The 27,299-nt window shown below is 41.5% G+C and overlaps 1 protein-coding gene across 1 annotated transcript in view; it reads right to left on the bottom strand.

Annotated features, from left to right (window-relative positions):
- Window positions 1-467: 467 nt before the first annotated feature.
- Window positions 468-27,299, bottom strand: part of LOC118391717 (melanopsin-B-like) — a 42,521-nt gene continuing 15,689 nt past the window's right edge. The window contains exons 3-10 of the mRNA XM_035783218.2: window positions 18,396-18,529; window positions 17,972-18,175; window positions 17,408-17,579; window positions 9,028-9,189; window positions 6,856-6,963; window positions 6,212-6,386; window positions 2,934-3,065; window positions 468-1,948 (exon numbers count right to left, since the gene is read on the bottom strand). Of these exons, the coding sequence (XP_035639111.2) occupies window positions 1,625-1,948; window positions 2,934-3,065; window positions 6,212-6,386; window positions 6,856-6,963; window positions 9,028-9,189; window positions 17,408-17,579; window positions 17,972-18,175; window positions 18,396-18,529 (1,411 nt within the window). The 3' untranslated portion in view covers window positions 468-1,624. The remainder of the gene's footprint in view (window positions 1,949-2,933; window positions 3,066-6,211; window positions 6,387-6,855; window positions 6,964-9,027; window positions 9,190-17,407; window positions 17,580-17,971; window positions 18,176-18,395; window positions 18,530-27,299) is intronic.

Here is a 27,299-nt window from a genome sequence, read left to right as displayed (position 1 = left end):
GTTGTGTCAGGGGGGAAGGCAGCGTCATGTCGCCAAGCCTTCACACATTCAACACCTTCCACAGACAGACGGACAGTACATACACACACACACACACACACACACAAATAATCATGTGTGAAAAGCATGTTGTATGGTGGGCCTCCCTTAAGCTCTTTGAGTCCACTGAGGTCAGAGAGGGCCTTGCATTCTGCTGCATGACGAGGTTGAGCGTCTCATTCTGATGCCTTTGTGCCTAAGCTGGAGCTATTGGTCTGCAGACGTCGTCCATGGTGGGAAGCTCTCAAACAATTATATAACTGTATAAACTGTAAAGTCCTCTGTATATTCTGGAGCATAAAAGAAGTTCAAAGAACATTTGGGTGAGAAAGGGTGAAGCAATTCCATTACTATAACTGCCTCGTTTTATCATGCCTCAAATTGGTAGGTCTACCTGAAAGAATTTCAAGGAAGCAGACAAGGGTGCAATTTGAGTTTATGCAGTAAAAGTATTTCCTCATCTAAAAGAACACATATCCCACAGGTAAAGACACCTAACCAATATCACACCGGCATCGAGCTCCCTTCCAAAATATGACTTTAGGTTCGATCAGGGTTATTCAGAGTTTGATATAGAAACCCCCACCCTTCTTCTCAAAGCCACACATAGTATAAACCCATAATTTAATAGTAATCTGGTACCTACAGGAAATACTGTACATGTGCACATACAATAGAACATACAGTACTTGTGACAGATAATAAGGAAATGCTCCACAGTCCATGGGGATTACAAACCCAGTAGTAGACGGTTGAAAAACAAGTGGTAATCAAACCTTGTACAGCCACACACAAAATACTCTAAACATTTCAGTAATTATATGATTTAGTTTCCAAAATTCCGAAATTACTACATTTTCTATACTCCTCCTTTACACAAAGTTTCACCCTAAGGAAAGTGTTTCGTATGTATAGTAACAGTGCTTGAGCCTTTCTAACTCTCTCTAGTCTAGATGTTTTATATGTATTTGGATTGGGCTGCATCATTTGGTTTGAATCAACTGGATCTTTTGTCTTATTGATTTCTGGTGAATCAGTTGGTCCTTATATTATGTGGTTCTTGGTTTTAGCACTTTCAGAAAGATCCTTCAACCTGCTGGGTTGATCACCAAAAAACAAGTCCATCCAAGTCTTTACAGTGTCCTTACGTCCTTGTGCGGTGATGGTAGATTCTACTCAGGACTTAAAGCAGGTATAGGACAACTTACTCAGTAGCCTGCAGTAGGAGACCAAAGGATTGTTTGTCATGAGATATTTGTTTGTCATTAAAACATTAAAATAGGCCATACATAAGACAACCACTGGACAGAAGTGTGTGAAGATCATACAGTAGATTACACATACTCTGACAGTTGGGAAAGCATTAGAAGCTGATTGGCTACACACAGAGTGTTGCGACTGAAGAACAGTAGCGATTAAAGGTGATTCTGTTTACAGCTGATTGTATTTAACATAAGTATAACCTTCTTGGACCATGCCAATCCTCACTTGCTCTCTATTGTCTGTATTGTACAATATTGTGACAGTACCACATCCACACATCATGCATACATCAAAGACTTCAGACAGACTCCCCAGGGGGGTTTCAGGACAGGAACTTTTCAACCAACTCCAGCAGTTCATTGGAGCAGTTTAAGCTCTGCAGGCCCAGTACCATGTTCCCCTCACAGGTCTGTGCTCCATGCCCCGTAGAGTGCCCCGTCGTCTCTGACGAGGGGCTGATGATGATGTGTTGAACCTCACAGTCTCTGTGTTTGTTCAGTGTGCTGGGGGACCTGGGGGGTGAGGAGGCTGGTGGTGGGGCGGCAGGGGGGTGGCTCCTCCACCTCCTCCTGAGCTGACTGGGGGGGCTCTCTCCTGGGTCTTCTCCTCCTCCTGCCACCCCTCCACAGCCTCCTCCCTGGTCACAGATTCAGACACTAGGTCGTGGTCACAGCTGCTCAGTGAGCCCCTCTTGAGGACAGCAGCCTGAGGGAGACAAACACTATTAGAGAACCAAATAAATGGGCAGTGAATGACATTTTTACCATCGTCACTTTTAATTAGTTAAAATTTAGAAAGGTTCTAACCACCAACTCACTCCTGGCAATAGAGGGCACGTTAAGAGGGCACGACAACACCTTTCCCCCCTCAGGAGACTGAAAAGATTTGGCATGGGTCCCCAGATCCTCCAAAAGTTCTACAGCTGCACCATCGAGAGCATCCTGACCTGTTGCATCACCGCCTGGTATGGCAACTGCTCGGCATCTGACCGTAAGGCACTACAGAGGGTAGTGTGTACAGCCAAGTACATCACTTGGGCCAAGCTTCCTGCCACCCAGGACCTATATACTAGGCAGTGCCAGAGGAAGGCCCCAACATGTGTCTCCAGTCACCCAATTGACTCCAGTCACCCAAGTCATAGACTGTCTTCTCAGCTACCGCACGGCAAGTGGTACCGGAGCGCCAAGTCTAGGACCAAAAAGCTCATTAACAGCTTCTACCCCCAAGCCATAAGACTGCTGAACAACTAAACTAATCAAATGGCCACCGGACTATTTACTTTGACCCCCCCCACCCCCCATTTGTTTTGTACACTGCTGCTACTCGCTGTTTATTATCTATGCATAGTCACTTCACCCCTACGTACATGTAACAATGACCTCAACTAACCTGTACCCCCGCACATTGACTCAGTACCTGTACCCCCTGTACATAGCCTGGTTATTGTTATTTTATTGTGTTACTTTTTATAATTTTTTACCTTAGTTTATTCTCAATATTTTCTTAACTCTTTCTTGAACTGCACTATTGGTTAAGAGCTTGTAAGTAAGCATTTCACGGTAAGGTCTATACTTGTTGTATTCGGCGCATGTGACAAATAAAGTTTGATTTGATTTGAATTGAACACGTACCTTACCTTTTTCTGCCTGCTGCTGGGCTGACTGTCTGCACTCCTTCACTCTCAGAGCTCCAGAGGAGTGGCTGATTCTCAGAGACTGGCTCTGCTGGTCGTAGGGGTCCAGCTCCACGTCACTCCACACCTGCTGTGAAAGTTACACACAACACAGCTCCAAGTCAGCCAGGTCCAAGTCAGCCAGGTCCAAGTCAGCCAGGTCCAAGTGAGCCAGGTCCAAGTCAGCCAGGTCCAAGTCAGCCAGGTCCAAGTCAGCCAGGTCCAAGTCAGCCAGGTCCAAGTCAGCCAAGTCAGCCAAGTCAGCCAGGTCCAAGTCAGCCAAGTCAGCCATGTCAGCCAGGTCCAAGTCAGCCAGGTCAGCCAGGTCCAAGTCAGCCAAGTCACCCAGGTCCAAGTCAGCCAGGTCCAAGTCAGCCAGGTCCAAGTCAGCCAGGTCCAAGTCAGCCAGATCCACGTCAGCCAGGTCCAAGTCAGCCAGGTCCAAGTCAGCCAGGTCCAAGTGAGCCAGGTCCAAGTCAGCCAGGTCCAAGTCAGCCAAGTCAGCCAAGTCAGCCAGGTCCAAGTCAGCCAAGTCAGCCATGTCAGCCAGGTCCAAGTCAGCCAGGTCAGCCAGGTCCAAGTCAGCCAAGTCACCCAGGTCCAAGTCAGACAGGTCCAAGTCTGCCAAGTCCAAGTCAGCCAAGTCAGCCAGGTCCAAGTCACCCAAGTCAGCCAGGTCCAAGTCACCCAAGTCAGCCAGGTCCAAGTCAGCCAAGTCAGCCAGGTCCAAGTCAGCCAAGTCAGCCAGGTCCAGGTCAGCCAAGTCAGCCAGGTCCAAGTCAGCCAAGTCAGCCAGGTCCAAGTCAGCCAAGTCAGCCAGGTCAGCCAGGTCCAAGTCAGCCAGGTCAGCCAGGTCCAAGTCAGCCAAGTCAGCCAGGTCCAGGTCAGCCAAGTCAGCCAGGTCCAAGTCAGCCAAGTCAGCCAGGTCAGCCAGGTCCAAGTCAGCCAAGTCAGCCAGGTCAGCCAGGTCCAAGTCAGCCAGGTCAGCCAGGTCAGCCAGGTCAGTATATGTAATGTAGCTGTACATTCAGTTTCAATAAAGCATGCCTAGATAACTGAAAACTCTAAAATTGAAAGGGGATTATTGGGTAAATCCTTTGTGTTTGGACACAATTGTAGGATGTCCAGGATATGGACATCCTACTGTTTAGTTGTGTTTGTGTGGACTAAGCACTTGCAGAAGGTATAAAATGGAACCGGCAGCCATACAAGTGCTGAGCCTGCCCATGGCAGGTGGGCCCTGCTACCCCTCCCCAGACCAGTGGACACTGGACACACAGCTCTGAAAGGGCTCAGAGGTAATGTGAAGGGACACCTATTTCCCCTACAGACCTCTCCCCATGGGCCTCCCACATCAAACACACAGAACCTCGATAGAGAGATCATCAGACCAACAGCTCCTGGTGTGCTGCTGTGTGTTAGCCAGTTATCCACTCAGCAGCTGAGCTCTAATCCAGCATGTACACATAGTAAAGTTATTGCTGTGCTGCTGGATGCCTGTGTGTGACAGCCAGTTAGCAAAGAGCCCTGGGATGTGTCAGGGAGTTTTTTGTCTTTGTCCTCACTCAGCAGCTGATCTCCAATCCAGCATGTAAACACATAGTGAAGTTATTGTGTGTTATGCCCATAGGGGCACGTGTCCCCTCAGATTTGTCCTTTTATTTATTTATTTATTTATTTATTTATTAATTAATAATAAATAAATAAATAAAATTGTTTGTTTGTTTTTTCTCTGTAATACTACTAGCCACTTAGCAATTTTGTCTTTAGCTAGCCCAGATAGGTTGCCAATCTCCCAACCTCATAACTAACTACCAAAAGGACATTTCAGGCTATCAATCAAGTTAGAGTAGCTATCTTGTCTAATATCTTAGCTGGCATGTCTGCTGGCAAGGTTGGTACACTTGAGAAAGGCAAGCAACAACTAAATGTACTGAATAAGACTCACGATGTCCTACAATCTTTTACCCAGATTTTAGCAGAGATGCACAGAAGCATATCTATAGGAGGAGTTCCCACATATGCTGTGCACTTGTTGGCTGCTTTTCCTATACTCTGGGGTCCACCTCATCTCAATTGGGTAAAAGGTCAAGTGATTGTGGTGGCCAGATCATTTGATGCAGCACTCCATCACACTCCTTCTTGGTCAAATAGCCCTTACACAACCTGGAGATGTGTTGGGTCATTGTCCTCTTGAAAAACAAATGATAGTCCAACTAAGCACAAACCAGATGGGATGGCGTATTGCTGCAGAATGCTGTGGTAGCCATGCTTGTTAAGTGTGCCTTGAATTCTAAATCAATCACAAACAGTGTTACCAGCAAAGCACCCCCACACCCCCACACCTCCTCGTCCATGCTTCACGGTGGGAACTACACATAAGGAGGTTGGAACCAAAAATCAAAGATTTGGACCCATCAAACCAAAGGACAGATTTCCACCGGTCTAATGTTTATTGGCCCAAGCAAGTCTCTTCTTCTTATTGGTGTCCTCAAGTAGTGGTTTCTTTGCTGCAAACTGACCATGAAGGCTTGATTCACACAGTCTCCTCTGAACAGTTGATGTTGAGATGTGTCTGTTACTTGAACTCTGTGAAGCATTTATTTGGGCTGCAATCTGAGGTACAGTTAACCCTAATGACATCCTCTACAGCAAAGGTATCTCTGGGTCTTCCATTCCTGTGGCGGTCCTCATGAGAAACAGTTTCATCATCATGCTTGATGGTTTTTGCGACTGCAGTTGAGAAAACTTTTAAAGTTATTGAAATGTTCCATATTGACTGACCTTCATGTCTTTAAGTAATGATGGATTGTCATTTCTCCTTGCTTATTTAAGCTGTTCTTGCCATAATATGGACTTGGTCTTTCACCAAATAGGGCTATCTTCTGTCTACCACCTATACCATGTCACAACGCAACTGATTGGCTCAAACGCATTAAGAAGGAAAGAAATTCCACAAATTAACTTTTAACATGGCACACCTGTTAATTTAAATGCATTCCAGGTGACTACCTCATGAAGCTGGTTGAGAGAATGCCAAGAGTGTGCAAAGCTGTCATCAAGTCAAAGGGTGGCTACTTTGAAGAATCTCAAATATATTTTTGGTTACTACATGATTCCATATGTGTTATTTCATAGTTTAGTTTTGATGTCTTGATGTCACTCTTATTCTACAATGTATGAAATAGTAAAAATTAAGAAAAACTTTTGACTGGTACTGTAAGCACAACAACTCACTGTGTCTCCGGTGGACATGGAGGACACTTTATGGAACTTGGTCTTGGAGGTGGAGGACTGTCTGCTGAGCATAGGGTCCCTGAAGGAGGACTCGCTGTTGGACATAGAGATACAGCCCTTCCTGAGGGGTTGGGCCAGGAAGTGCAGACAGGGAACTTTCTCTGCCAGAGTGTCTCTGTATGGGAGAGTCAACAAAGGAGAAAGGAAAGGGGAGTGGCAAGGGGAAGGAGAGATAGAATGTCAAGCATACAGTACACCAAACCCTCCCTACTGTCATCATCACCTAAGTCAGTTGTAAAGTTAACAAGTCAGTTATTACAAGAGTCTCATCTGGTTGGCCAAGCCCAATCACACCAAAAGAGCCCTGGGGACAACTTGCCAAAACAAACATTAGGTTATGACAGGTTTGGACAGTACATAACTAGGGGAGAATCTCAACTGCGTACTCCTTGCATCCTCTCTTCTCGCCTCCTTCTCAAAAACCATTGTATGAGATAGCTAGAGGTCCCTCCCCGCTGACCTTCAAATCGTTTTGTGAAGGAAGCGAGAAGAGAGGAGAAAAGACATGAGGAGCAACTGAGATTCTTCCAAGATGTTTTGAGCTGTGCCCTAATGGAGGGAGACATTGAGATGGCTGTACTCACCTGTACTTAGAGTGGATGATGGCATAGATGAAAGGGTTATAGATGGCTGAGGCTTTGGCAATGACAGCAGGGACGGCCTTGGAGTAGGGGCTGAGGGCACGTCCATAGCTGAAAGGAGAGAGAACATGAATAGGACACTACAAGCCTCACAGGTAGTATTCCATTCTGCTCTGCTTCCACCCTCTAACAATACGATTGGAGTCTTAACTGTATGTGTGTGTACAGTATGTCTGTGGATGGTCAGTCATGCGTTGGTCAGTCCCTGCCCGTCTGTGCCTTGGTCACTCTGTTGGCACTGTCTGCCTAGGTAGCTCCTGTGCAGCCTGTTTGTATGGCTCGGCAGTGGCCCAAAAGTGTTGCGGAATGAGCATGAAGAATCATACTCTTAATTATCCCTTTCTCTCCGACAGACTACACTTCCTCTCTTCACATCCACTCTCCTGGAGGTGTGAGCAAGGCCTTAGCAGTACACTCATGGCCAAGCTACTGCAGTACGTACAAGACGCTCCCCATACACAACTCTCTAAACCATCTGTTTCAAACAGTCTGTTTGAAACAACGTTTTCGAAACTCCCAAAACAGTCTGTCTCAGACTCTCACCTCTTCGACAGACGTGCCTGCTATTCGGAACCAATCCCAGCCTTACTCTGAGGATTTGGAGTGAGATTCGTAGAGAATGTATCACCGATTCTTCGGCATTACCCCAAAGTTCTGCAGTACAAAAATTCTCAGCTTCATTTCTGAATCAACACAGTCAGATAAAACCTCTATTCATGCCTCCAGATCATTCATACCCAGATCACATGCCCTCGAACTATAATCGTTGCCTAAGTGTCTCAACAAGTACACTACATGGCCAAAAGTATATGGTCACCCCTTCAAATTACTGGCTTCGGCTATTTCAGCCACACACGTTGCTGACAGGTGTATAAAATTGAGCACACAGCCATTCAATCTCCATAGACAAACACTGGCAGTAGAATGGCCGGTACTGAAGAGCTCGGTGACTTTCAACAAGACAGTTCATCAAATTTCTGCCCTGTTAGAGCTGCTCCGGTCAACTGTAAGTGCTGTTATTGTGAAGTGGAAATGTCTAGGAGTAACAATGGCTCAGGCGCAAAGTGGTAGGCCGCACAAGCTCACGGAACGGTTCCGGTAAGTGCTGAAGCGCGTAATGCGTAAAAATCATCTGTCCTCTGTTGCAACACTCACTACCAAGTTCCAAACTGCTTCTGGAAGCAATGTCAGCACAATAACTATTCATGAAATTGGTATCTATGGCCAAGCTGCCACACACAAGACTAAGATCACCATACAAAATACCAAGCGTCGGCTGGAATGGTGTAAAGTTCACTGCCATTGGACTCTGGAGCAGTAGAAACGTGTTCTCTGGAGTGATGAATCACGCTTCACCATCTGGCTGTCCGATGGACGAATCTGAGTTTTGCGGATGCCAGGAGAACGCTAGCCTGTCCGAATGCATAGTGCCAACTGTAAAGTTTGGTGGAGTAGGAATAATGGTCTGGGGCTGTTTTTCATGATTAGGGCTAGGCAATTTATTTCCAGTGAAGGGAAATCTTAATGCGAAAGAATAAAATGACATTCTAGACGACGCTGTGCTTCCAACTTTGTGACAACAGTTTGGGGAAGGCCCTGAACAAAGCGAGGTCCAAACAGAAATGGTTTGTTGAGATCGGTATGGAAGAACTTGTCTGGCCTCCACAGAGCCCCATCGAACACCTTTGGGATTAATGGAAACACTGACTGCGAGCCAGGCCTAATCGCCCAACATCAGTGCCCAATCTCACTAATGCTCTTGTGGCCGAATGGAAGCAAGTCTCGCAGCAATGTTCCAACTTCTAATGGAAAGTCTTCCCAGAAGAGTGGAGGCTGTTATAGCAGCGAAGGGGGGACAAACTCCATATTAATGCCCATGACTTTGGAATGAGATGTTCAACAGAAGGCGTCAACATACTTTTGGCCATGTAGTGTAGATCTTTGCGCGTAATTCATAAAGTTTTTCAGAGTACGAGTGCTGATCAAGGATCAGTTCCCCATGTATCCATGTAATCTTATTCAAAATTATCTAAAAACAGGATAAACTTATCCTAGTTCAGCAATTCTACTGAAACGCTTTATGAATATGTGAACTGAACCCCACTCTATATTTACCCAGCCCAGGCGATGAGGGTGACGCAGGCGTAGGGAGACCAGGACATCACATAGACTATGATGACCACAAACGCGATCTTGGCCAGCTTCCACTCTGTCTTTATGGACTGCTGCTGGATGAGGGTGGACTTCCTCACCTGACTGCCCAGTTTCTCCATGTCTCTGTGGGCAATGGAGAGGGGATCGAGAAAATGTCAGAGGAAGACAGACAGTCATAGAGCCCCATCATCTGGATGTGTGTTTGATTGTGTGTGTGTGTGCATATGAGTGTGTGTGTGTTTGATTGTGTGCGTGTGTGTGTGTGTCACTCAAAAGTTTGGACACACCTACTCATTTAAGGTTTTCTTTATTTTTACTATTTTATACATTGTAGAATAATAGTGATGATAAAACTATCAAAACTATGAAATAACACACATTGAATCATGTAATAAGCAAAAAAGTGTGCAAATGCAAATATATTTTATATTTGAGATTCTTCAAAGTCGCCACCCTTTGCCTTGATGATAATGGCCTATTTATTGCCTACCTCCTCACACCATTTGCACACACTGTATACAGATGTTGTTTTTCTCTATTGTGTTATTGACTGTACGCTTGTTTATTCCATGTGTAACTCTGTATTGTTGTTTGTGTCGCACTGCTTTGCTTTATCTTGGCCAGGTCGCAGTTGTAAATGAGAACTTGTTCTCAACTAGCTTACCTGGTTAAATAAAGATTACAATGTTAAAAATGAGTCTCCAGCTTCAGTGAAGCTATTGTGGAGGACTTAATTCTTCCTGCTGTCGCGGATATGGCTGGGACAATGCTGGGAGAAAAGGCCCAAAAGCTATACATACAATGCCTTCATCAAACAACACTGTTTCACGACGCATCAGTGACATGGCAGGAGATGTTTTGAAACAATTACTGCTTCGCATCCAAGCCAGTGAATTCTAAGCGTTACAGCTGGATGAGCCAACAGACGTGACGGGCCTGGCACAGCTCCTGGTATAGGTCCATTACGTTTATGGCGGGTCAATTAAGACATCCTCTCTGCAAACCACTGGAAACAGGAGAGGATATTTTTTTTTAAATACTGGACAGCTTTGTGACATCAAATGGACTTTGGTGGTCAAGATGTGTTGGTATCTGTACTGAAGGTGCAAAAGCCATAACAGGGAGACATAGTGGAGTGGTAACGCGCATGCAAGCAGTTGCTCCCGATGCCACTTGCATACATTGCAGCGTCCACCGAGAGGCTCTGTCAAGGGAATGCCTGACAGCTTGAAAGACGTTTAAAACACTACAGTGAAAATGGTTAACTGTGTTAACTTCTTATGGCTGGGGGCAGTATTGAGTAGCTTGAATGAATAAGGTGCCCAGAGGTGCCAAAGTAAACTGCCTGCTCCTCAGTCCCAGTTGCTAATATATGCATATTATTATTATATTTGGATAGAAAACAATCTGAAGTTTCTAAAACTGTTTGAATGATGTCTGTGAGTATAACAGAACTCATATGGCAGGCAAAAACCTGAGGAAAAATCCAACCAGGAAGTGGGAAATCTGAGGTTGGTCGATTTTCAACTCAGCCCCTATTAAAGATACAGTGGGATATTGGTCATGTTGCACTTCCTACGACTTCCACAAGATGTCAACCGTCTTTAGAAACGTGTTTGAGGCTTCTACTGTGAAGGGGGGCTGAATGAGAGGGGAATGAGTCAGAGGTCTGCTAGCAGCCACGAGCTGGTCACGCACGCATTCACATGAGAGGTAGCTCCCGTTACATTGCTTTGCTGAAGACAAATTCGAATTCTCCAGTTGGAACATTATTGAAGATTTATGTTAAACACGTCCTAAAGATTGATTCTATACATCGTTTGACGTGTTTCTACGGACTGTAACAGAATTTTTGACATGTCGTCTGCAACTAGTGAATGCGCTTCGTGAGTTTTGATTTGTATTTCAAACGCGATAACAAAAGTAGCTATTTGGACATAAATGATGGACATTATCAAACAAATCAAACATTTATTGGGGAACTGGGATTCCTGGGAGTGCATTCTGATGAAGATCATCAAAGGTAAGTGAATATTTATAATGTTATTTCTGACTTCTGTTGACTGCAAAATATGGCGGATATCTTTTTGGCTTGTTGGGTCTCTGAGCGCCGTACTCAGATTATTGCATGGTTTGCTTTTTCCGTAAATATTTTTTGAAATCTGACACAGCGGTTGCATTAAGGAGAAGTTTATATATGTATAACACTTGTATTTTCATCAACATTTATAATGAGTATTTCTGTAAATTGATGTGGCTCTCTGCAAAATCACCGGATGTTTTTGGAACTACTGAACAACACGCCAACGTATACTGAGATTTTTTTTACATAAATATGCACTTTATCGAACAAAACATACATGTATTGTGTAACATGAAGTCCTATGAGTGTCATCTGATGAAGATCATCAAAGGTTAGAGATTAATTCTCTCTCTATTTCTGATTTTTGTGACTCCACTCTTTGGCTGGAAAAATGACTGTTTTTCTGTGACTTGGCTCTGACCTAACATAATCGTTTGTTGTGCTTTCGCTGTAAAGCCTATTTGAAATCGGACACTGTGGTGGGATTAACAACAAGATTACCTTTGAAATGGTATAAGATATATGTATGTTTGAGGAATTTTAATTATGAGATTTCTGTTGTTTTGAATTTGGCGCCCTGCACTTTCACTGGCTTCTGTCATATTGATCCCGTTAACAGGATCTCAGCCCTAAATAAAGCAATGTCCCTGAACTCTCATGTATTTTCTGCATTATGCAATGATATGGGCATTATGAAATGATATGGACATACAGAAGTGTGCTGGTTATCAAGGGACAAAGTATTAAGTATAACTAAGTTTTTTCTTTACTGACCATCATTTTCACTTCTCTGACCGCTTGTATGATGACGAGTTTCTCACACGACTGGCCTATCTGGGAGATGTTTTTCTCGCCTGAATGATCTGAATCCAGGATTACAGGGACTCTCCGCAACTACAGTCAATGTGACCGAACAAAATTGAGGCAAAGATTTAGAAATTGGAGCTCTTCTCTGTCTGCATTAACAAGGACAACACACAGGTCTTTCCATCATTGTAAAAATGTTTGTGTGCAAATGACCTCAAGCTCACGCCCCTGTGACTAGGGTGGGCATTCTAGTTTCTTTATTTCTATGTTTTCTGGTTATATGTTTTGGCCGGGTATGGTTCTCAATCAGGGACAGTTGTCTCTGATTGGGAATCATACTTAGGCAGCCTGTTTTTCCACCTTAGTTGTGGGTAGTTGACTTTGTTAGTGGCCTGTATAGCCCTAGTAAGCTTCACGTTTGTTTTGTTGTTTCTTGTTTTTGTTGGCGACATTCTTAATAAAAATAAATGTACGCTCACCACTCTGCACCTTGGTCAGGTCATTTCCCTGACGACGTTTCGTGACAGAACTACCCACCACAAACGGACCAAGCGGCGTGGCCGGGAGGAGCAGCGTTTTCTGGAGGAATGGACATGGGAGGAGATCTTGGAAGGCAAGGGACACTGGGCAAAGGCTGGAGAGTATCGGCGTCAAAGGGAGGAGATAGAGGCGGCGAAAGCAGATACGAGGAGTTGGCACAGCGGAGCTAGTACGAGAGGCAGCCCCCCCCCAAAAAAAAAATTGGGTGGGGGAACACGAGGAGATTGGCTGAGTCAGGTTGGAGACCTCAGTCAACTCCCCGTGCTTACCGTGGGGAGCGTGTGACTGGTCAGGCACCGTGTTATGCAATGATGCGCACGATGTCTCCAATGCACACGCTATCTTCCAGCTCCCCGCATCGGCCGGGCTAGAGTGGGCATCCAGCCAGGACGGATGGTGCCGGCTCAGCGCATCTGGCCTCCAGTGCGTCTCTTCGGCCCAGGATATCCTGCGCTGGCTCTGTGCACTGTGTCGCCGGTGCGTCTGCACAGCCCAGTGCGTCCTGTGCTAGCGCCCTGCTATTGCCGGGCGAAGGTAACCATCCAGCTAGGACGGGTTGTGCAGAATCTACGCTCGAGACCTCCAGTGTGCCTCCACGGCCCAGTGTATCCGGTGCCTGCTCCAAGAACTACGCCTCCAGTATGTCTCCCCTGCCTGGTGAGTCCTGTGCCTGCTCCCAGAACCAGGCCTCCTGTAGGTCTCCCCAGCCTGGTGAGTCCTCTGCCTGCTCCCAGAACCAGGCCTACTGTATGTCTCCCCAGCCTGGTAAGCCCTGTGGAAGCTCCACACACCAGGCTGCCTATACGTCTCCTCCCTCCAGTGATGACCCATGCACGAAGCCTCCAGTGATGATCCATGGCCCGGAGCCTGCAGTGACGGTCCGGAGCCTCCAGCGACTGCCTCCAGTCCGGTGCCTCCAGCGACTGCCTCCAGTCCGGAGCCTCCAGCGACTGCCTCCAGCTTCACGTTCGTTTTGTTGTTTCTTGTTTTTGTTGGCGACATTCTTAATAAAAGGAAATGTACCCTCACCACACTGCACCTTGGTCCGGTCCCTGACCCTGATTTAATAAAATTTGGGCCCATATTGAACTTTTCTAAGACTGAAAACAGAAAGATCCACTCCATCCTGTCAAACGGCTTCTCAGCATCCAGTGAGGCCAGCAGGACAGGGGTCTTCTGTACGTTTACTTGATCAAAAATATCAAAAAGACTAGGAATGTTATCAGAAGAGTATCTGTTTCTAATAAATCCAGTTTGGTCGGCTTTTATTATTTTTGGAAGAAGAGTGTTTAGTCTTTTGGCGAGCAATTTGGTAATTATTTTATAGTCGAAATCCAACAAGCTTATGGGCCGGAAGGACGAGCAGGATAGGGGGTCCTTGTCATTTTTGAGCAAAACTGTAATGCGAGCTGTGTGCATTGAGTCTGGGAGAACTCAGTTTTTGTAAAAATCCTCCAGCATTGTAGAACTCTCTGGGGAATCCATCTGGGCCTGGGGACTTATTAGGTGGCGTGGAGCTAATTGCCTACAGGATCTCCTCAGGAGTGAAGGGGGAGTTGAGATCTTCTTTGTCGGTCTCTGATAGTTTAGGTAGTGAGATTCCCTCTAGGAAAGATTGGAGTTCTGCCTCCGTGTGTAGTGCCTTGCGGTCGGAGGCCGAGCAGTTGCCATACCAGGCAGTGATGCAACCAGTGCAGCTGTAGAACCTTTTGAGGATCTGAGGACCCAAGCCAAATCTTTTCAGTCTCCTGAGAGGGAATAGGTTTTGTCATACCCTCTTCACGACTGTCTTGGTGTGCTTGGACCATGTTAGTTTGTTGGTGATGTGGACACCAAGAATCTTGAAGCTCTCAACCTGCTCCACTGCAACCCCGTCAATGAGAATGGGGGCATGCTCGGTCCTCCTTTTAATGGAGTCCACAATCATCTCCTTTGTCTTGATCACGTTGAGGAAGAGGTTGTTACCCTGGCACCACATGGCCAGGTCTCTGACCACCTCCCTATAGGCTGTCTCATTGTTGTCGGTGATCAGGCCTACCACTGTTGTGTCATCTGCAAACTTAATGAGGGTGTTGGAGTCGTGCCTGTAGTCAATAAATAGCATTCTCACAGAGGTGTTCCTTTTGTCCAGGTGGGAAAGGGCAGTGTGGAGTGCAATAGAGATTGCATCATCTGTGGATCTGTTGGGACGGTATGCACATTGGAGTGGATCTAGCGTTTCTAGGATAATGGTATTGATGTGAGCCATGACCAGCCTTTTAAAGCACTTCGTGGCTACAGACGTGAGTGCTACGGGTCGGTAGTCATTTAGGCATGTTACCTTAGTGTTCTTGGGCACAGGCACAATGGTGGTCTGCTTAAAACATGTTTTATTACAGACTCAGACAGAGAGAGGTTGAAAATGTCAGTGAAGACTGCATCTCAGTGCAAGACGCGTCACTACAATCTAGAGGTTGACAGATTAATCGGAATGGCCGATTAATTAGGGCCGATTTCAAGTTTTCATAACAATCGGAAATCTGTGTTTTTGGGCGCCGATTTGCCGATTTAAAAAAATATATATATTTTTAAATTTATTATTATTATTTTTTTAGACATTTATATAACTAGGCACGTTAGTTAAGAACACATTCTTATTTTCAATGACGGCCTAGGAACGGTGGGTAAACTGCCTCGTTCAGGGGCAGAACGACAGATTTTCACCCTGTCAGCTCGGGGGATCCAATCTTGCAACCTTACAGTTAACTAGTGCAACGCAATAATGACCTGCCTCTCTCTCGTTGCACTCCACAAGGAGACTGCCTGTTACGCAAATACAGTAAGCCAAGGTAAGTTGCTAGCTAGCTTTAAACTTATCTTATAAAAAACAATCATAATCACTAGTTAACTACACATGGTTGATGATATTACTAGATATTATCTAGCGTGTCCTGCGTTGCATATAATCTGACTGAGCATCCAACATCTAAGTATCTGACTGAGCGGTGGTAGGCAGAAGCAGGCGCGTAAACATTAATTCAAACTGCACTTTCGGGCGTTTTGCCAGCAGCTCTTCGTTGTGTGTCAAGCATTGTGCTGTTTATGACTTCAAGCCTATCAACTCCCGAGATGAGGCTGGTGTAACCAAAATAAAGTGGCTAGCTAGTTAGCGCGCGCTAATAGCGTTTCAAACGTCACTCGCTCTGAGCCTCCTAGTCGTTGTTCCCCTTGCTCTGCATTTGTAACGCTGCTTCAATGGTGGCTGTTGTCGTTGTGTTGTTGGTTCGAGCCCAGGGAGGAGCAAGGAGACGTTAGCTTTCTTACATAGCACATATTGCACTTTTACTTTCTTCTCCAACACTTTGTTTTTGCATTATTTAAACCAAATTGAACATGTTTCATTATTTACTGGAGGGTAACTTGATTTTATTGATGTATTATATTAAATTAAAATAAGTGTTAATTCAGTATTGTTGTAATTGTCATTACAAATACATTTTTAAAAATTGTCCGATTAATCAGTATCGGCTTTTTTTGGTCCTCCAATAATCAATATAGTTTTTTTCGGTCCTCCAATAATCGGTATCGGTATCGGCGTTGAAGAATCATAATCGGTCGACCTCTACTACAGTCCCTGGTTGAATCCAGGCTGTATCACATCCGGACGTGATTGGGAGTCCCATAAGGCGGCGCACAATTGGCCCAGCGTCGTCCGGCTTTGGCCGAGGTAGGCCTGGTGCTAGAGGGCGTACTACAGCTGGAGGTTGAATTTTTGGGACCATAAAAAGTTTGGGAACCACAGCTCTACAGAATCGGCGGGTCCCCCACGGGATGGCTGAGCTAATATAGGCTAATGCGATTAGCATGAGGTTGGAAGTAACAAGAACATTTTCCAGGACAAAGACATACAGTTGAAGTAGGAAGTTTACATACACCTTAGCCAAATACATTTAAACTCAGTTTTTCACAATTCCTGACATTTAATCTTAGTTCAAATTCCCTGTCTTAGTTCAGTTAGGATCACCACTTTATTTTAAGAATGTGAAATGTCAGAATAATAGCCTATCAGAAGCTTCTATAGCCATGACATAATTTTCTGGTAATTTTCCAAGCTATTTAAAGACACAGTCAACTTAGTGTATGTAAACTTCTGAACCACTGGAATTGTAATACAGTGAATAATAAGTGAAATTATCTGTCTGTGAACAATTGTTGGAAAAATGACTTGTGTCATGCACAAAAATTGCCAAAACTATAGTTTGTTAACAATAAATTTGTGGAGTGGTTGAAAAACGAGTTTTAATGACTCCAACCTAAGTGTATGTAAACTTCAGACTGGAACTGTATCTGATATTGGCAGAAAAATTAACAAGAATTTAAGCTAACTGTACTGTCCAATTTACATTAGCTATTACAGTGAAAGAATACCATGCTATTGTTTGAGGAAAGCGCACAGTCATGAACTTGAAAAGTTATTAATAAACCAATTAAGCACATTTGGGCAGTCTTGATACAACGTTTTGAACAGAAATGCAATGTTTCATTGGATCAGTCTAAGATGTTGCACATACACTGCTGCCAACCAGTGGCCAAAATCTAAATTGCGCCTGGGCTGTATTAATACATTATGGACTTTCTCTTGCATTTCAAAGATTATGGTACAAAAAAAATACAAAAAAGCACATTTTTTTTTGTATTATCTTTTACCAGATCTAATGTGTTATATTATACTACATTCATTTTACATTTCTACAAACTTCAAAGTGTTAAGCATATGCTTGCTTCAAGTCCTGAGCTACAGGCAATTGTAGGCGAAAATTGAAAAAAGGGGCAGATCCTTAAGAGGTTTTTAAGGTATCTTTACTTTTACTCAAGCTTGACAAGTGAGTACTTTTTCCACCACTGCATGGTTGTGTGAATGTATCAGCTTACCTACTGGCAGTGCGTATGGCCAGGAACATGCAGAGGTAGCAGTAGGAGATGATGCCCAGTGGGATGAAGAACACAAAGATGCATAGCATGAGAGTGTAACTCCTATTGGCTGGTGTGGAGGTCACATAATCCCACGTACAGGAGGTCATCAGGCCCTCAGGGATATACGAACCTGGTGAGGGGCAATGGGTTAAGATTAGTGTTGGGGTTGGGGTTAAGGTTAGGGTTCCGGTTGGGGTTAGGGTTAGGGTTGGGATTAAGGCTACGGTCAGGGTAAGTGTCAGGGTTGGAGATCAGGTGTTTGAGAAAGAGAGAGGAGATTATTGTATCTGCAGAGAAACAAAGACAAGTGATGGGAAGTGAGAGCGTTGTAGAGATAAGATAAAAGGATGGTAGTCTGGTCCGAGATCTGTTTGGACTCTCGCCAACTCTATTAGTGTCATTGTCTAGCAAATGTGTGATTGTCTAGCACATGGAATGACTATTCCCTAACACATTGGCAAGAGAGCAGAAACAGTCAGAAAACTGGCACCCAAAAGGATGGCGCTAGTGGAGGGAACTCACTCCAGCCAAAGAGAGGCGCCAGGCTCCAGGCCAGCGAGTAGAGCCAGACTATGACGATGACGACGGAGGTGCGGCGTTTAGAGGTCCAGTGGAGGGCCTGTAGGGGCTTGGTGATGACGATGTAGCGGTCAATGGAGATAGCCAGCAGGTTGATCATGGAGGTGATCCCGAATAAGGCCCCACAGAAGGCGTACATCTTACAGCCTGTACAGAAATCATTTAGAGATCTTACAATCTGAGTAATCTCACAGGATAGAACATTTGTGATGCAAAGAGATGGAATTTCCACATAATTCATTTGCATTTTTTGTTCAGCATGGATAGCGTAATTCAGCTCCAAATACCAAAGTAGCTGAAGCTTTCCATTAAGACCACTGATTTGATGCGTTATTTTACCAAAGTTATGGGATGAAGGTAAAAGTACCTGTTTCTCCAAAAACCCACTCCTTGTAGAGACAGTTGACAAAGAAGATAGGGGACTGTGTGATGGCCATGAGGAAGTCACTCACTGCCAGATTCATGATGAAATAGTTGGGAGGAGTCCGGAGCTTCTTGTTACTGAAATACAGAAGAAATATACAGTGTTTATGTTTTAAAAAAATAGATTCATTGTTATTAGCTTACTACTCACTTAAGATTTGACCTTGATCTTTATCTCTAAAGCTTTAGCATTATAACAGAATAGCTTCTATCCAGATAATGAAGTAAAGATTAGGTCAGAAGGCAAGGATGCGATGCTGTACTTTCACATTAGTCAAAAAGTGAAACCACTGGAACACTCAGTTTGCTAACTACCTCGTGACCACACTCCCCTCTGTGATTTGAATTCCTTAAAGTGAATACATCTCACTCTCTGCCAACCATTCTAATTTAGGATGTAGAGTCTGAGTGGGTGAATTATCATTACATGAATCCATGACTGTTATTACAGTTCAGTTGTCCATTAATCCCACCACAAACCAACATATTACCAAGTAATGCTCAGTGATCCGCCATCACCTGATGACAACCAGCCACCTCCCCAGCCTCCTCCTCCTCCTCCTCCTCCTCCTCCTCCTCCTCCTCCTCCTCCTCCTCCTCCTCCTCCTCCTCCTCCTCACCATACCAATCACTTGCTCTCGCCTCGCCCTGAGTCAATACACTCACCATTATCCCTCCTAGCAGCAGAGGTCATCCCCTACCTAGAAATACCTCCTGTTTTCCAAGAAACTAGACTGGCTCACAGCATCAGGGGAAATCAGACCGGCCCAATACAATTACAAAGAGTCAATTCAAGTTGGTATTTCAAGTCATTTCCAATGGCATGAAAATATCCCCTGATTTTGCTTGTGAGTGAGTGAATGGGTGAGTGGGCGGCAGGGTAGCCTAGTGGTTAGAGCGTTGGACTAGTAACTGGAAGGTTGCAAGTTCAAACCCCCAAGCTGACAAGGTACAAATCTGGCAGGCAGTTAACCCACTGTTCCTAGGCAGTCATTGAAAGTAAGAATTTGTTCTTAACTGACTTGCCTAGTTAAATAAAGGTAAAATAAAAATACAAATACAATAAAAGTGAGTGCCCTCTGCCCTCCCCACTGTGAACATGGCCTGATTTCTGTTCTGAGTGTTTTGTGCTAAATAATGTTGGATTAGTGGAGAGTGGCGCATTGTTGCCAGCTTCAGTAGGAGGAAGCAATGTCACCATGCTCTCAGGTGGATTTGATTTGCACAAATCAAATAGGAGATGTGATTCAATGGTCTCCAGGCGTCTCTCTGAGATCCTTAAGTAAACACGAAAGACTCCACGGCCTGTGGAGCTCTCACGCATTACTAACAGAGAGGAGAGGATGAGGAGGAGAGGGTGGTAAATGAAGAAAATGATTAAGAAGAGAGGACGGAGAAAGTAAGGGAGTGGGAAAGATAATGAGAAGAAGAAGGACTTTAGAAGGTGTTTTGTGTTTAGTGACAGAACACCTGAGCAGGTTTAATCTGTGTCCAGGAAACCAGCCCACAGTGCTCCTCACATTGAACCATCTAGTAAATGTACAGTAACAGAATGTGTCTCCACATCACCAGCACTCTAACCACTGACCCAGATGGGAACCATTAGGGGAAATCACAGAATGTGCTGAGCCAACATAGGGACCCAGGATGAGCCAATCTATGGTCAGATTGGTAGTCAATCTGCACGCTACTCCCATGCTGGGTCTGTTTATGGTGGTGGAGGTCAGAGCTCATGCCTGATTCCGCCAAGCTGAGTAAACGTAGTTGGAAATCAGACTTTTGTAGAAAATCACTTCCTATTATGCTACTTCTCTGAATGCCATTTTGTGACTAATTTATAGACATGCCAGCTAGGGAGGGAAAGGAACATATATATTAAGTGTACACAAACTCATTTTTTCATGCCTGGAGTTGATGTTATTGCAAACCATAATAAGTATCTGGACCCTTTTCACTTAATCTTTAACAACAACTATAGCAACGATGACCGCAAAATGATTCCCCTTTGAAATGACAAAAACGTATTCTTTAATGGATACTTTGGGACTTTCTCCAGAGTCAGATGTTTCTGTGTCCATCCAGTATGAAGGAAGTTAAAGGTAGTTTCACAAGCCAATGCTAACTAGCGTTAGCACAATGACTGAAGGTCTATGGGTATCTACTAGCATGCTAAAATCCTGAAGTATCCCTTTAAACACAGAGGCCTTTTAAATGTGTAAGTTAAAAAGAAACATACAGGACTGTATATGGAGTTAAACACCCTGTTCACACAGAGCTGTCTTTGATGGCTGTCATACATAACGTGTGCAATTCTTCCTGCGCACTGGACAAATCTGTGTCAGTGAGCATTAAAAAGCTGATGCCTCCCACGCTTTCTGCTTTGATGTGAAATGTCAAACAATTGCCTTTGCACATGCACACACATCATCACAGGGTAGCATATGGTCCAAGTTAATTAAGCTCAAATATTCACTGAGTTTGGAATTTGTTATGTAATGATAGCACTGGTACTGAAGCATTTTATTACTTTTATCATGACGATTAGATAATATTATCATAAAACAAACATTACTAAAACAGGTGTAAGGTGATATAATTTAAATCAGCACCATTTGCATTTAGGCTTAAAAGACATCCTTGTGTTTCTATAGTAAAGTTATAACACAGTGTGTGGATTGTGTTTCTATAGTATAGTTATAACACAGTGTGTGGATTGTGTTTCTATAGTATAGTTATAACACAGTGTGTGGATTGTGTTTCTATAGTATAGTTATAACACAGTGTGTGGATTGTGTTTCTATAGTATAGTTATAACACAGTGTGTGGATTGTGTTTCTATAGTATAGTTATAACACAGTGTGTGGATTGTGTTTCTATAGTATAGTTATAACACAGTGTGTGGATTGTGTTTCTATAGTATAGTTATAACACAGTGTGTTTGGATTGTGTTTCTATAGTATAGTTATAACACAGTGTGTGGATTGTGTTTCTATAGTATAGTTATAACACAGTGTGTGGATTGTGTTTCTATAGTATAGTTATAACACAGTGTGTGGATTGTGTTTCTATAGTATAGTTATAACACAGTGTGTGGATTGTGTTTCTATAGTATAGTTATAACACAGTGTGTGGATTGTGTTTCTATAGTATAGTTATAACACAGTGTGTGTTTGGATTGTGTTTCTATAGTATAGTTATAACACAGTGTGTTTGGATTGTGTTTCTATAGTATAGTTATAACACAGTGTGTGGATTGTGTTTCTATAGTATAGTTATAACACAGTGTGTGGATTGTGTTTCTATAGTATAGTTATAACACAGTGTGTGGATTGTGTTTCTATAGTATAGTTATAACACAGTGTGTTTGGATTGTGTTTCTATAGTATAGTTATAACACAGTGTGTGGATTGTGTTTCTATAGTAAAGTTATAACACAGTGTGTGGATTGTGTTTCTATAGTAAAGTTATAACACAGTGTGTGGATTGTGTTTCTATAGTATAGTTATAACACAGTGTGTGGATTGTGTTTCTATAGTAAAGTTATAACACAGTGTGTGGATTGTGTTTCTATAGTAAAGTTATAACACAGTGTGTGGATTGTGTTTCTATAGTATAGTTATAACACAGTGTGTTTGGATTGTGTTTCTATAGTATAGTTATAACACAGTGTGTGGATTGTGTTTCTATAGTAAAGTTATAACACAGTGTGTGGATTGTGCTTCTATAGTATAGTTATAACACAGTGTGTGGATTGTGTTTCTATAGTATAGTTATAACACAGTGTGTGGATTGTGTTTCTATAGTATAGTTATAACACAGTGTGTGGATTGTGTTTCTATAGTATAGTTATAACACAGTGTGTGGATTGTGTTTCTATAGTAAAGTTATAACACAGTGTGTGGATTGTGTTTCTATAGTATAGTTATAACACAGTGTGTGGATTGTGTTTCTATAGTAAAGTTATAACACAGTGTGTGGATTGTGTTTCTATAGTAAAGTTATAACACAGTGTGTGGATTGTGTTTCTATAGTATAGTTATAACACAGTGTGTGGATTGTGTTTCTATAGTATAGTTATAACACAGTGTGTGGATTGTGTTTCTATAGTATAGTTATAACACAGTGTGTGGATTGTGTTTCTATAGTATAGTTATAACACAGTGTGTTTGGATTGTGTTTCTATAGTATAGTTATAACACAGTGTGTGGATTGTGTTTCTATAGTATAGTTATAACACAGTGTGTTTGGATTGTGTTTCTATAGTATAGTTATAACACAGTGTGTGGATTGTGTTTCTATAGTATAGTTATAACACAGTGTGTGGATTGTGTTTCTATAGTATAGTTATAACACAGTGTGTGGATTGTGTTTCTATAGTATAGTTATAACACAGTGTGTGGATTGTGTTTCTATAGTATAGTTATAACACAGTGTGTGGATTGTGTTTCTATAGTATAGTTATAACACAGTGTGTGGATTGTGTTTCTATAGTATAGTTATAACACAGTGTGTTTGGATTGTGTTTCTATAGTATAGTTATAACACAGTGTGTGGATTGTGTTTCTATAGTATAGTTATAACACAGTGTGTGGATTGTGTTTCTATAGTAAAGTTATAACACAGTGTGTTTGGATTGTGTTTCTATAGTATAGTTATAACACAGTGTGTGGATTGTGTTTCTATAGTATAGTTATAACACAGTGTGTGGATTGTGTTTCTATAGTAAAGTTATAACACAGTGTGTGGATTGTGTTTCTATAGTATAGTTATAACACAGTGTGTGGATTGTGTTTCTATAGTATAGTTATAACACAGTGTGTGGATTGTGTTTCTATAGTATAGTTATAACACAGTGTGTTTGGATTGTGTTTCTATAGTAAAACACAGTGTGTGGATTGTGTTTCTATAGTATAGTTATAACACAGTGTGTGGATTGTGTTTCTATAGTATAGTTATAACACAGTGTGTGGATTGTGTTTCTATAGTATAGTTATAACACAGTGTGTTTGGATTGTGTTTCTATAGTAAAGTTATAACACAGTGTGTGGATTGTGTTTCTATAGTATAGTTATAACACAGTGTGTGGATTGTGTTTCTATAGTATAGTTATAACACAGTGTGTGGATTGTGTTTCTATAGTAAAGTTATAACACAGTGTGTGGATTGTGTTTCTATAGTATAGTTATAACACAGTGTGTGGATTGTGTTTCTATAGTAAAGTTATAACACAGTGTGTGGATTGTGTTTCTATAGTATAGTTATAACACAGTGTGTAGATTGTGTTTCTATAGTATAGTTATAACACAGTGTGTGGATTGTGTTTCTATAGTATAGTTATAACACAGTGTGTTTGGATTGTGCTTCTATAGTATAGTTATAACACAGTGTGTGGATTGTGTTTCTATAGTATAGTTATAACACAGTGTGTGGATTGTGTTTCTATAGTATAGTTATAACACAGTGTGTGGATTGTGTTTCTATAGTATAGTTATAACACAGTGTGTGGATTGTGTTTCTATAGTATAGTTATAACACAGTGTGTGGATTGTGTTTCTATAGTATAGTTATAACACAGTGTGTGGATTGTGTTTCTATAGTATAGTTATAACACAGTGTGTGGATTGTGTTTCTATAGTAAAGTTATAACACAGTGTGTGGATTGTGTTTCTATAGTATAGTTATAACACAGTGTGTGGATTGTGTTTCTATAGTATAGTTATAACACAGTGTGTGGATTGTGTTTCTATAGTATAGTTATAACACAGTGTGTGGATGGTGTTTCTATAGTATAGTTATAACACAGTGTGTGGATGGTGTTTATATAGTATAGTTATAACACAGTGTGTTTGGATTGTGTTTATATAGTATAGTTATAACACAGTGTGTGGATTGTGTTTCTATAGTATAGTTATAACACAGTGTGTGGATTGTGTTTCTATAGTATAGTTATAACACAGTGTGTGGATTGTGTTTCTATAGTATAATTATAACACAGTGTGTGGATTGTGTTTCTATAGTATAGTTATAACACAGTGTGTGGATTGTGTTTCTATAGTATAGTTATAACACAGTGTGTGGATTGTGTTTCTATAGTATAGTTATAACACAGTGTGTTTGGATTGTGTTTCTATAGTATAGTTATAACACAGTGTGTGGATTGTGTTTCTATAGTATAGTTATAACACAGTGTGTGGATTGTGTTTCTATAGTATAGTTATAACACAGTGTGTGGATTGTGTTTCTATAGTATAGTTATAACACAGTGTGTGGATTGTGTTTCTATAGTATAGTTATAACAGTGTGTGGATTGTGTTTCTATAGTATAGTTATAACACAGTGTGTGGATTGTGTTTCTATAGTATAGTTATAACACAGTGTGTGGATTGTGTTTCTATAGTATAGTTATAACACAGTGTGTTTGGATTGTATAGTTATAACACAGTGTGTTTGGATTGTGTTTCTATAGTATAGTTATAACACAGTGTGTGGATTGTGTTTCTATAGTATAGTTATAACAGTGTGTGGATTGTGTTTCTATAGTATAGTTATAACACAGTGTGTGGATTGTGTTTCTATAGTATAGTTATAACACAGTGTGTGGATTGTGTTTCTATAGTATAGTTATAACACAGTGTGTTTGGATTGTATAGTTATAACACAGTGTGTTTGGATTGTGTTTCTATAGTATAGTTATAACACAGTGTGTGGATTGTGTTTCTATAGTATAGTTATAACACAGTGTGTGGATTGTGTTTCTATAGTATAGTTATAACACAGTGTGTGGATTGTGTTTCTATAGTAAGTTATAACACAGTGTGTGGATTGTGTTTCTATAGTATAGTTATAACACAGTGTGTGGTTGGTGTTTCTATAGTATAGTTATAACAGTGTGTGGATTGTGTTTCTATAGTAAAGTTATAACACAGTGTGTGGATTGTGTTTCTATAGTATAGTTATAACACAGTGTGTGGATTGTGTTTCTATAGTATAGTTATAACACAGTGTGTGGATGGTGTTTCTATAGTAAAGTTATAACACAGTGTGTGGATTGTGTTTCTATAGTATAGTTATAACACAGTGTGTTTGGATTGTGTTTCTATAGTATAGTTATAACACAGTGTGTGGATTGTGTTTCTATAGTATAGTTATAACACAGTGTGTGGATTGTGTTTCTATAGTATAGTTATAACACAGTGTGTTTGGATTGTGTTTCTATAGTATAGTTATAACACAGTGTGTGGATTGTGTTTCTATAGTATAGTTATAACACAGTGTGTGGATTGTGTTTCTATAGTATAGTTATAACACAGTGTGTGGATTGTGTTTCTATAGTATAGTTATAACACAGTGTGTGGATTGTGTTTCTATAGTATAGTTATAACACAGTGTGTTTGGATTGTGTTTCTATAGTATAGTTATAACACAGTGTGTGGATTGTGTTTCTATAGTATAGTTATAACACAGTGTGTGGATTGTGTTTCTATAGTATAGTTATAACACAGTGTGTTTGGATTGTGTTTCTATAGTATAGTTATAACACAGTGTGTGGATTGTGTTTCTATAGTATAGTTATAACACAGTGTGTTTGGATTGTATAGTTATAACACAGTGTGTGGATTGTGTTTCTATAGTATAGTTATAACACAGTGTGTGGATTGTGTTTCTATAGTATAGTTATAACACAGTGTGTGGATTGTGTTTCTATAGTATAGTTATAACAGTGTGTGGATTGTGTTTCTATAGTATACTTATAACACAGTGTGTGTGGATTGTATAGTTATAACACAGTGTGTTTGGATTGTGTTTCTATAGTATAGTTATAACACAGTGTGTGGATTGTGTTTCTATAGTATAGTTATAACACAGTGTGTTTGGATTGTATAGTTATAACACAGTGTGTTTGGATTGTGTTTCTATAGTATAGTTATAACACAGTGTGTGGATTGTGTTTCTATAGTATAGTTATAACACAGTGTGTGGATTGTGTTTCTATAGTATAGTTATAACACAGTGTGTGGATTGTGTTTCTATAGTATAGTTATAACACAGTGTGTGGATTGTGTTTCTATAGTATAGTTATAACACAGTGTGTTTGGATTGTATAGTTATAACACAGTGTGTTTGGATTGTGTTTCTATAGTATAGTTATAACACAGTGTGTGGATTGTGTTTCTATAGTATAGTTATAACACAGTGTGTGGATTGTGTTTCTATAGTATAGTTATAACACAGTGTGTGGATTGTGTTTCTATAGTAAAGTTATAACACAGTGTGTGGATTGTGTTTCTATAGTATAGTTATAACACAGTGTGTGGATGGTGTTTCTATAGTATAGTTATAACAGTGTGTGGATTGTGTTTCTATAGTAAAGTTATAACACAGTGTGTGGATTGTGTTTCTATAGTATAGTTATAACACAGTGTGTGGATTGTGTTTCTATAGTATAGTTATAACACAGTGTGTGGATGGTGTTTCTATAGTAAAGTTATAACACAGTGTGTGGATTGTGTTTCTATAGTATAGTTATAACACAGTGTGTTTGGATTGTGTTTCTATAGTATAGTTATAACACAGTGTGTGGATTGTGTTTCTATAGTATAGTTATAACACAGTGTGTGGATTGTGTTTCTATAGTATAGTTATAACACAGTGTGTTTGGATTGTGTTTCTATAGTATAGTTATAACACAGTGTGTGGATTGTGTTTCTATAGTATAGTTATAACACAGTGTGTGGATTGTGTTTCTATAGTATAGTTATAACACAGTGTGTGGATTGTGTTTCTATAGTATAGTTATAACACAGTGTGTGGATTGTGTTTCTATAGTATAGTTATAACACAGTGTGTT

This window comes from Oncorhynchus keta, chromosome 12 (assembly GCF_023373465.1).
Source record: "Oncorhynchus keta strain PuntledgeMale-10-30-2019 chromosome 12, Oket_V2, whole genome shotgun sequence".
Taxonomy (NCBI): Eukaryota; Metazoa; Chordata; class Actinopteri; order Salmoniformes; family Salmonidae; genus Oncorhynchus; species Oncorhynchus keta.
This window is presented reverse-complemented; position numbering and strand designations above follow the sequence as displayed.